The sequence below is a fragment of the Harpia harpyja genome, chromosome 6 (genome assembly GCF_026419915.1).
Source record: "Harpia harpyja isolate bHarHar1 chromosome 6, bHarHar1 primary haplotype, whole genome shotgun sequence".
Lineage (NCBI taxonomy): Eukaryota > Metazoa > Chordata > Aves > Accipitriformes > Accipitridae > Harpia > Harpia harpyja.
The window spans coordinates 8,744,861-8,756,637 of record NC_068945.1 but is presented as its reverse complement, the minus strand read 5'-3'; the positions used below and the strand labels follow the sequence as shown (position 1 = coordinate 8,756,637).

Sequence of the window (11,777 nt, the reverse complement as noted above, 5' to 3'; positions counted from 1 at the left end):
AAGCAGAAACCAGGCCTTCAGCATTTTGTTCAAGCTACACAGTAAAATCCTTCAGTGCAGCCTATTCCAAATGCACGACACTCTCTGCAGAAATGAGACTGGGCATGCCTGCCAGGAGCCTTGAGGCGGATGCTCTCTCCCATTTACCAAGGCACTGCATCATCTCCTAGGCTGAACCATGTTGTTGCCAGTATTTACAGATTCACTGAGATGCATCAAAGTACCCCCGGCAGAGACACTGTACTGCACAGCCTGCCACGGAGATTTACTGTCTCTTCAGCATATCGGGGGGAACAGGCACTGTGCACACACGCGCACGCGCGCGTGCGCGCACACAGCCTGAGGGAGGTAAGTCCAGCCCCCAACAGCGGGGCCATCCTTCTGCTGCTGGATTTTTCCAGCTGGAGCATCTTGCCGGCTCTGCTGTAATTTATGGAAATTGGTTTCTGACGTGGGGCTTTTTCTGTTACGACAGGGACCCACTGACTGGAGGAGGCAGAGCTGCAGTCAGGGCAGGAGAAGAGAGGGAGAGGAAGAAGTGGGAAGCAGAGGGACACCGGGGGAGTGGAGAGGACACAGGCAGAAAAAGGCACAGAGACACTTCAGAGATGAGTGAGTTATAACTAAGAGCAGGCAGAAAGGCAGAGAAAGGGAGAGAAAGAGACCTGTGAGGAAGGCAAAGGGAAAGGAGCTCAGAGACTGAGTCAGCCTTAGGAGGGCGAACACCAGGAGACGTGTTCAGGGGATACGCCAGCATATCAAGAAGGACCCATTCTGTCTGAATCTTCACCATGAGCACAAGGAAGAGCTGCCCCCTGCCACTGGGGCAAGGAGACCGGGAGGAAAAGCAGAGTAAGGGTACTCCTGACCTGGAGCGACAGGAGTGTGAGGTGGAGCTGAGGAACAAAGCTATTCTGCAACAGAAGAGGCGCCTTAAACAGGCCACCCAGTTTGTGCACAAGGACTCTGCTGACCTGCTGCCCCTGGACGGCTTGACAAGGCTTGGCACCTCCAAGGATCTGGTGAGTCCGGTGGGACCCCATTTGGGAGGGGGGTCCTCCTAATAGCCTTCATCCCAGTTGGGAACTGCTGTCAGGCTTTGTGAAAAGGTCTTGGGTTCAGCAAAGATGAAGCTTCCCCTCAGCATCATCTAGGAGCAGGTCAGGGTGAGGGGAAAGAATGAATCACCCATTTTTTTTGCATCGATCTTCCCATGCATCCCCATAGGGACCAAACTCCTTGCAGAGGCAGGCAGGCATGGACTGGAAGGACTCTCCAGGATCCAACTTTCCACTCACCCAGTACATACATAGGTTCATCTGACGTGTGTTTCCATGTGGGAGGGACATCTCTGAAAGCCCCCACGTATTCCCACATGATCCAGCTCAAAAGCAGACTCCTTCCTGGGCTCAGCAGGGAGAGAAGCACAGTTCATAAAACTGTGAGAGGTTTATGTTTGACCTTGTCACCTTTTTGCATTATTCTCTTTCCCCCAACTCTTTGGATTTCCGGAGGGGCAAGCACGGGGCAGGGCTGCCAGCCAGGCGCGCAGGCAGCTGCAGTGGCCGGCACCCACGGATGACACCTTTGGGGAGGGGGCACAGGAGTGAGGCCTGTGGGTGTCTCCTTGTGGAGACGTGGAGCAAGAGGCATCAGGGAGGGGATCTGTTCCAGGAGCCTGAGCAGTCTGTGGTCTGGGGGGGCTTCCCCAAGGCCAGGAGCAGTTTCCCACGGGATCTCTTGCTGGCTTAACTGCACGCATCTCCCCCTTGCTCTGGCAGTTTTGCTGTCTAACTTCTCCTCTCTGCTGCGGCGCTTAACTGCTCAAGGATGCGGAGGTCTAAACCCTTTTCCCAAAAAAGGGCCTGGGTCTGGCCAGTGATGGGGGCACGACCCCTTATTCCAGCTGTGCCAGTGGGTGTCATAAGAGATCCTGCCCCTCCCTGCAGCCCGTGCTTCCCTCCGTATCCTCAGACCATCGCAGCAACACCACGGATGCTCACGCGTGTGTTATCTCCTCCGGTCGTTTCCCAGCTCCCGCGGCAGGCCCCACGGCTGCCGGCAGCGAGGTGCTGCTGCGCACAGGGGCACACGTGTGCGTGCGAGACGGGCAGGGTCCCAGGCACCGGGCCGGAATGGAAGCCATCCTCCTTGCCGAAACCTTCGCCCGCAGCGGCTCTGCCGCGCGCAGCCGAGGGGTCAGCGCCACGTCCCCGTGCCGGTGCACCCTCCCGCTCCCGCCACCCTCCCCGCAGCCGCCTCGGCTGCTGCTGGGAGTCCCTGGCTGGGCAGGGTCGAGGGTGGCTCCTCAAAGTCACCCTGAGCTGTCGCCTCACGCTCTGGCAGCCCTTTGCAGCCGCACAGGCGGCTGTCGGCAGGGACTGGCCTCCAGCGTCCCTCTTGGCCCTGAACGCCGTCGCTGTCTGAAGTACAAGAAGGGAGGCACGTAAGCGTGGCGTTAGCGAGGAACGGGGCCTCTCCTCCCCACGGGGAAGGAGGTCTGGCCGCCCCAGAGCCTGAAGGGCTGGCAGCATGGGCAGTCTAGCACTGGCCCTTCGCGCCCTGCAGCACTGCAGCTGAAACATCTCCTCGGGAGGGGATAGCCGCACGTACCCCCACGGCTCTTCCTTGTACAGCTTTTGGCAGGGAACGGCGAGGAGCCACTCCTGAGTCTTTCAGTGCGTGTTTGCTGAGCCCATCCACAGAGGCAGAGAGAAACACGTCTGCCTGCTTTGCTTTGGAATTGTCCCCTGTCACACCGTGCCCCAAAACGACAACTGCGGTGACAGCCAGAGGCCTCCGTGAGAGTCCCGCACAGTATGGGTGGGAGCCTTGGCCTCCAGAGGCTGGCACTCTGAAGCCCCAATTGCTTGCTCTAGTGAGACAGGCCCTTTCCAAATTGCTTGCCACAAGCAGCTCTCCTGGTCAAATTAACCATTCCAGACTTCCTCGCATGCAGACGGTGTTTGGTCACTGAAAACCACTGCATAGTTCATGTTTAGTCCGTAACAGAATGGCTGAAACATTTGTACCATGGAGCTAGGGAGCAGTGAAGAAAGCATAGCATCTTTTCTGCCATGGAAATTTTGCACTGGCCTTAGAAGGCACAAAATAAAGTGTGGCACCTGTGCAAATTTTGCACACATAGTGCCATACCTGGGGTCAATGCGGTAGCTGCGGTACCTCTGTTTCTGGTTTGCCCTAGAGCCAGAGAAGAACCAGGCCTTGGATTTACAAGGGCAATTCAGCAGTCCCTGCAACTTGATGGGCTGGTGTGATATCGCTGTGATGTTTTGGGGGCTATGCTTTCAGGCACTCCTCCACCCCCATGCAAAACTCCATCTATATTTCCTAAATTGATCGGGCTCCCTCCTGGAGGACAGGAATGCAGGGCTGAAAACAAAGCAGCATCAAGAAGTACTGGAGAGGTTGATTTTGGAGAGAGTGCAAAACACCTCAGAGTCCTATAGCACTGGGAGGAGAGTTTAATTAATTCCCTAAAACATGTCTCCATTGACAGTGCCAGAGACTCCAGCTGTGGCAGCCCCGCATGCCCTAGAATTAGAGCAAGGCCCCATGTCATTTAAAAAACCTGTGTTTTCTTTTACAGTCAAAGTCAGGCTGTTACTTTTTGCCACTCCTTTCTCTGTATTCCAGGAGTGCATTCAGCTTATGCAATGCATCCAGCAGTGTCTGGGATTTGATGGGCCCATCACATCCCTAACAATGAGAAATTACACATTTCAGTGGAGACCTCACATTTCCACCTTTATAACAACTACAATCATGACACTTTTTTTTTTTAAATGGAAAAAAAAAAGAAAAAGTAGCTGCATGAGCTAAAATATTCTCAAAGTACCAAGAAGGTCTGAAGATCTGGCTTCTCCCCTCCCCAAAATCAAGATTCCCAGCTCATACCACTTCACTAATCATAGCAGGGCCTTGAGATTTCACATTGGAGAGCCTGAATGTGATGAGTGGCACTGGGAACCTGCTCTGACCCTTCTAAGAGTGCTGAGACGGTCTCCTTTCTTCCAGCTGCTGGCCACAACTCCCTACAAGTCCTCCCTCACCATCCTCTTCATCTCATTGTTTCTTACCAGCCCAAAAGAGACAACGGTCTCCACTTCTCACCGGTGAGACAGAAGACAGGGAGGGCCCCACGAGTCTGCTCTTGAATCAGATGCCTCCACAGTCCCAAGGCTTAGCTACTCGCCATCAGTGCTTGGCCTCTTCCCAGCCTGAGTGACAAGAAGGGGACAGAGGTGGCAGCTGCAAAGGGCCTGCTCTTTCTGTGGGAAAGGTTGCGGGGAGAGGGAAAGGTCCTTTGCATGCCAGATTGTGAGAGGAGACAGGAGGGAGGATGGGAATTTGGAGACCTGCTGTCGGTTCCCTGCCCTTTTCCCATGGCCCAGATGTTAGCTGGCAGCCAAACTGGCACTGTGCTCAGGGTATTTAGGGAGTGAAGTACAACGGCCAGCTGTGCCGTGGGCCTGCGCAGTAGGGCTGGGAAAAGACCAGGAACAGAGGGATATTTTTACCTCGCTTTTTCAACTACTGCAGTGTCTCTCGTGCAGCATGTGAATGATCTGACTCTCGCCCCTCGAGTGACAGGGAAACAGAGGCATGAGGGACTCGGCACCTTGCAAAGAGCAATGCTGAGTGCAACCAAAGAGCCAGTAAAAGCTCTCGTGCTCCAACCATTGGGCAAAACTGACAAGTCAGTGTGCTTCGAGTTGCAATTCACACACTTCCCCAGCCTCAGCCCTCTGACCAAGGGTAAAGCTAGTCTGAAGCACACACGCTCTGTAGGGTTAATACAGCCCAGCTCACTGGCAGGTCTGCTCTAATTTAGATGTTTGCCGGCACATTGATAAGATTCTACGTCAAACTGCTGCACCATCTGGAAGCTGATTTTTTAATTTTCTTTTGAGAAAGATAAAAGCAATGGTTTATGCTGTAGCACATTAGCCCCTTTAGATTCATTGCCCTTCTTCACATAGGCAGTTGTTACTGAGAACGCTATTGTCAGCTCTGAGCAGCTGCTCTTCTGGAGAATGGACATGGGGCCAAGTACATGGACAAAGGACAAAGCTACCTCCAACAGGCCTACTTCACTGATGCTGCCCATTGTTGATTCAGTAGCTGTGCAGGGACTGGAGGCACTGGATCAACACTGGGCAAAAAACAGAGCATCAAGGTGATGACAAAGGGAGCTTTCTTTCCAAAGCAATGCTTTCCTGTGTGTGTATGTGATGTCAGGACAAGAAGTTTTTCACAATTTTTCTTCCCTTTTGGTACACCTCCCCTTCTTCTGCCCAGAAGAAAGGAAAAACATGGATGAGATAAAATATGAGATACGTGAGATATGAATGAGATACATGTCAGGAATAAAGTTCCTTCAGCTGTTGATCTGGCTCATGGTGCTCCCTTCTAGCTGTGAACAACATCGGGCTTCACAGATGCTCCCCCAGCTAGGAAAGGAGTCAAAATAGTATCACTTCTGATGGAGGGGAGCAGAGACAGACTCCAAAGAACATTAGAAGATAGTTTTAGTTTCCTATGCACGGGAAGCTTCCCACTTCACTACAAATAATTGCTTGTACACCTAAAATTTCTGGAGTCCTGCCTTCTTACCCACATGTACATCACACACACTACATCCCCCATCCCCTCCCACATTAGAAGGTGTGAATGTGCCTGGCTGGATGTCAGCACACACCCACCAGGTAGTGCACTGCAGTACCTGAACAGGCATGAGACTGCCAAGTCTCATGTTTAGCTGAAGGAACAGGTACGTGTGGGGAGAGCATGCATCAGGCATGCTCTTCTCCAATAATTGCATCCCAGAGACCTGCCTGTCACAGACATCCCAACACTTTAACATCACCTTAGTGGCTACAGAAAAAATCTTAGGATTTAGAGGAAGTTTTTTGGGATAAGCCTGTCTTTCATCAGGATGATCAGTTGGGTCAAGCATTTGCAATCTGCTTCCCCGGGCTAGCAAATGTCCTTGTCCTTAGCTCCATACTTAGCTGGGATTTCTCTTTCTTTGTGATGGAGACAGCAGCCACATAGTGTGGTCCAGCGGCGCCTCTTGGAAGGCAATCTGAACAAGCTGCGGGGCGAGACCAGGGTTCAGTCTGCACGGGTTCAATCTCCGCTGGCAAAAGACCAGGATGAAAAGATGGAAAAGGGAGAGGACAGGAGGAAAGAAACTTCACCCCTGCTAATACAGTGCCAGGTAAGGCAACAACACCGTGCTGCTGATTTCACAGTGACGGCAAACACTCAATGAGTTCCAGCTGCCCCACTCCCAAGGGTCGTGCTAAGTTATTAATTGCAAAGCCAGCTGCAGCCAGAAAGAACAGATTTCCTGCATGGTTTCTCCTAGGGTTTGGATTCAGTTCTTCCAACAGACAGAGGAAAGCCTTCCTGCCACTTGCATTCTAGCTGTCCATATTAGAAGATAAATTACCTTAATCACATCTCCTTTGGAGGCCAGCTTTCCCATGATATGAGGTATTTCATAACTGCATACAGAAGCAAGGAATGTCTCCTTATCACTTTAAGACAGGTGCCCCTAGCTGATTTACACTTACTGGATCCAGTCTGGTCTGATTCTCTTAGGTGTCAAAGGACCTCCTAAGAAAGTGGCTAACTGTGCTCTGAATTAGCACTGTTGCATTTCTTGATGGAAGCAGTATTTTTAGCTCCCTTTTCTTATATCCTCCTATACAGCAGAAACATGCTCCTCCCTGGCCCCTGTAGGTAAGAAAGCACATCCAAAAGCTGTGCCCCATGAAACACAGCTGCATGGTTAGAGCTGTTCAGTAATGTGCAGATATGAGACTCACCAAGATGTAGACCTGGTATACAAAATCCATTTTAAAGCTGTGTTTATTTCAGTTACCTGTCCTAAAGAACATATTGCATGTTAGAGTGTAAAGTCTACACTTCTGGGAAAAACACGTATACCTCTGAAAATTCAGTTGGTACAATTAATTATCATATGAACACAGCCTTGTAGGAAGTTTCTGAAATGTTCAGATCAAGTGTCCCAGTACCATGCAAAGCCACTGTCTGGTTTGTTCTCCAGCCTTTACTGTTGCAGTTAAGCATTGCTTACCCTGGGTTTTGGACTCTGATGTAGCTAGGCTAATGTAATCATATTTGGGAAAAGAGACTAGTGGGATGAATGGCTCTCAATATAATGTCTCCAAATAATTGGAGTCTTTTTTTGTGCAAATGAAGGTGTTTCTTTTTCTTTAATCACCAGTCTGTGCTGTTGTGTAAGAGGAAACTCAGTGATAAAGGGTGTTTTTTTGCCAGGCAGGTACATCGAACAAAGACAGGCATGCATAGGTATCTTATCCCAGGGGCAGTAGCTAACTCAGCGTCACAGTCCACTACTCGTTCCCCTTTTGTGTTTCTAATGGACTGTACCCCAGCTGTCACGCACATTATATTTTCCTTCATGGAGGAAAGTTAATGAACATGACAGTCAAGGAAATAGGTCTAACACTGCACTTAACTCTCCCTCAACTCAATACCTTCTGCACAGGCATTTCTCTCTTTTTCTGCCCTTCTTAAGAGCCAGTCACAGTTTGCCAAAATTAATCTTCTCACATTGAAGGAAAGGAAGCTCTCTTCCCCTTCTTTTTTGTCTTGCTGCTTTTCATGTTCACATTTATGAACTTCAAAAAGCCTCGCCTGCAAGTAACAGATCCACGGCAGGAAATAGCACTCAGGCTGCCAGTTCATTTCAACCAGAGAGGTGAGCCGGTACCTTTTGGAGAACTGCTTGACTGTGGTATAGTTTTTATTAAAAATGGAACACGACCCCAGTGAAGTATCTTCTCTCTGACAGCAGTGCCTGAGAAAAGATCATCTACCAGCATAATGCTTCCATTTACACTCAAGCAAGTATGCTGAAAATTTCAAAGTAGTAACAAATGCATCACCTGACTAGTAACTGAATTTGACTAGGAAATAAAGCTGAATATACGTGGACTTCAGTGATACAGGGAGATTCAGGCAATGTTTGCTCTAACAGGTTATAGTTGCCCTATGCCTAAGGCCTTTTTAAGTTTCAGAGATCACAGACAGACACAGTCTATAATAGTTGTATTGCAGAGTCACTCACTCTTCTATTTACTTAGGTGGGTTGCTCACATGGTACTTTAGCAGAATTGCCCTTTTTTTTGTGACAGTTTTTTGCAAAGCACTTTTTGGAAAGCTTGTCATGACTGGCATCTGCATCATAAAATCAAGCTGTTATTTTTTGTGGCGGGGCTTGTCTCTCGTTGACTTGGAAATAGATACTGAAAGATTCCACTGCTGTCCAAGGCTGCTTTTCCTCTGTACCAGAGCAACCTGGGATTAATCAGCCTTGGTTGGTTAAAGCAGCTTCTTGACTTTGGAACTGTCGTGGTTTAGCCCCAGCCAGCAACTAAGCACCACGCAGCCGCTCACTCGCTGCTCCCCCCAGCAGTGGGATGGGGGAGAAAATCGGGAAAAGATGTAAAACTTGTGGGTTAAGATAAGAACGGTTTAATAGAACAGAAAAGAAGAAACTAATAATGATAATGATAACACTAATAAAATGACAACAGTAAAAATAAAAGGATTGGAATATACAAATGATACACAATGCAATTGCTCACCACCTGCCGATCGACGTCCAGTTAGTCCCCAAGCAGCGATCCCCCTGCCCCCACTCCCCCCAGTTTATGTACTGGGCATGACATCACATGGTATGGAATACCCCTTTGGCCAGTTTGGGTCAGCTGCCCTGGCTGTGTCCCCTCCCAACTTCTTGTGCCCCTCCAGCCTTCTTGCTGGCTGGGCATCAGAAGCTGAAAAATCCTTGACTTTAGACTAAACATTACTTAGCAACAACTGAAAACATCAGTGTGTTGTCAATATTCTTCTCATAGCTAGCTCAAAACTATAGCACTATACCAGCTACTAGGAAGACAATTAACTCTAGCCCAGCTGAAACCAGGACAGCAACTGACATTATTTCAGGGAAAAAAAGCTCTTTATAAATGGTGATCCTTACTGATTCCCCTCCCCTCTTTCTCTTTCCTGGAAATCCCCATAACTGACCTTTAGATAAAGACTAATGGTGGCTGGTAGTAACAGACTGAAAATTCTGGGGCAGAGATGAGAGTGGGTAATGTGATGAAAAGTCCTCTTAGTCCAGGAAGGCTTGCAGTGCTCATCAGCTGCCTGTGTACTCCTTACCTAATCTGCATTGTATTTGTGGTACGCTGGACCAAGGACCCTCTTCAGGCTCCTGGTGAGTTCTCTGGGCAAATCATTAGTGGTATAATTGGAAGGTGGATAGCTTTTGTGAGGCTGCTGGAGCTGATAACTATGCAGGGCTGTTTACCATTGAATGAGATGAAATGTTTTCTACAGAATTATCACTGTCCTATTATACCCTAGCAAATTTCTAAATTGCAACTTTCCCAGCCTGCTCTGAAACAAAACTCAAGAACCTGCCTAGCAATACAGTTTAGGTTTATTATCACAACAACGCTAACAGCTCATGCCTCTCAGGTCTGCCTGCTCCCAAAGTGATTCCTTAGCAATTGCTGTCCAAACTCCAGGTCTTCGGTTTCTGAAGAGCTGATACAATGCCTTTTCTGTAGCTAGGCAATGAACAGTTGGCTTCTGTGAGCCACAGGGATGGGTAACTCTTTCCCAGTAGAATCCACATCTGTTAATGAGGAAGAGCTGATTCAGCTGGACACTGGTGGCAGGTTGCAGTCTGGGCAGATGTGGTAGCATACCTGACCTGACACTCATGGCTAATATACCTGCTTAAGTAGTGAGGAGGCACAGGGAAGCCTCTTCTATGAAGCACAATGTAGAGGATGAGGAGGCAGATGCTTGGCATGTATCAGCACTTTATGCTTTATCTTCCTTCCCTGCTTAGTCTGGCCACAATCCTTCCAGGCAGGGCTGATGTGTCAGTGAGGACCTGACAGCACAGACATTACAGAGCTCTAAAAGCAGAAGGGGAGGCATTTTGTCATAGAATCATAGAATGGTTTGGGTTGTAAGGGACCTTAAAGCTCATCTAGTTCCACCTGCCCTGCCGTTGGCAGGGATAAGGGACTGTCCCTGGGTCCAGTCAATCTCCAGACTCTTTTCTCTCTGGAAACCTGGACTTTGTAATACCAGCTTTTGCCACAGACGGCTGTTGTCATGCGGTAAGGTGGGATCTCCCTAGTTGACCTTGGGGACCATTATGGACAGGCACTACTCCTAGTCCTGAATGTTTAAACTCAACATGGCAGGCAGCCTGGAGCCATGAAGGCAATGTTTTTTCTTGAACAAGCAGAAGCATTGCCAAAAAGTCAGGAGCTTCTAAATAGAGTGCTTTGCAGCTCTTCCCCCTTCTGTGAGGCTCTAGCATGCTCCCCCACTTGCTTAAAGCAGGTTTGTGCCAAGAGGCATGCATGAGCGAAGAGCAAGAGAACGGGTGCGCATTCTGGGAACAGGCAGCAGCTCAGCTGGGAATCCTACCAGCTCTGTCATGTGTGAGCTGTATTACCATGGGATGGCAGTTCGAGCTGCTCCGTAGTGAAATGGGACTGCTCATTTTGAAGGAGCTGGGGGAATACTCCTGTATGAATGTGCGAAGAACTGCAGGGAAGGCTTCTGGGGGCTGGTTTCTCTGTGGTCTGACTCTGTTTCATGAATCTTCCAGCTGGTATCAGGTCAGTTAAGTTTTGTGTTCTCCCAGTCCGTGACTTTGTAGTTCTGTGGCAATTTCCATACCATGCGCCAAAGAGTAGCCTTGGATTGAGTGTAGATGCCAGCGTGCCTGAGACTGTGAGAAGCACATGATAAAATGGGGAAGGCACAGTGCTGGCAGCCAGAAGTTTGTGAGATCTGTCTTGGCTTTGGCTTTCCTAAAGTATTTAGCATTATATGCCTCACTTGGGTGTTGTAAGAAGTCACAAGTGTTTGCAGTCACACAGGACTGTTAGTTAATTGGACGTAATTCTTTATGAATAAGACATGCTTTTTTACATTGAAGAAGAAAAAGTGTAATAACCAAATCAGGAGCTGTTGAAAATATGCATCTGTGCATATTTTCTGTGTAGATACTGCTTGAGCACTGCTCTCCTTGTTCCTGGATGAGGCCACACATGGTGAATGCTCTTCGTTCTAAAACCACTGATGTTATTTAAATATACATCATACATATATATATATGAGTTTTACATGATTCTTAGTGAACTCTGTAAAACAATATAGGTTGAGATCTCTAGCTCCAGTGGTCTTGCAGTTCTTGAGAATTTCTCAACTAAGTGGCCATTCTAGGAACATAGTGTATCTAAACGTTCAGAATGATGAAATTGTCTGCACTGATGTACTGCAGATGCAGTTTAGACCAGAGGAGGAGCTCCAAGACAAAACAGACTTGAAGTTTCCAGCATGCGCACTCTGAGGTTGCCTTGAGTACAATTAGCACTCAAGCTACTATTGGTGTTGTGTCTGTTTGCAGCATTCCAGTATTTCTCACAGCAGTTGTTTTCTCCTTTCTCTTTATAATAACTCACAGATAGCACATTTTTGAAAATGAAATCTTGGAAATACTGGATGTAGCTCTCTGTGATGATTAACCCAGGTAATAATCATAAACAGATTTAGTTAAGAAAGTGGGAAATTGAGACATTTTCCTTGACCCTACTAGTGCTGCACTGAGTCCCCGATAGTCACGCTGATGTGCTTAAGGTGTTCAAAGCATTTAAGTT

The 11,777-nt window shown here is 48.5% G+C and overlaps 1 protein-coding gene across 2 annotated transcripts in view; it reads left to right on the top strand.

Moving 5' to 3' along the window:
- The first annotated feature begins 334 nt into the window (after nt 1-334).
- Nucleotides 335-11,777, top strand: part of NRIP2 (nuclear receptor interacting protein 2) — a 23,317-nt gene continuing 11,874 nt past the window's right edge. For both annotated transcript variants that reach the window (XR_008235494.1, XM_052789093.1), the window contains exons 1-2: nt 335-1,022; nt 6,068-6,244. Coding sequence is in view for 1 of the 2 variants with exons in the window: in XM_052789093.1 (XP_052645053.1) it covers nt 792-1,022; nt 6,068-6,244 (408 nt within the window). In the remaining variant the exon portion in view is untranslated. The remainder of the gene's footprint in view (nt 1,023-6,067; nt 6,245-11,777) is intronic.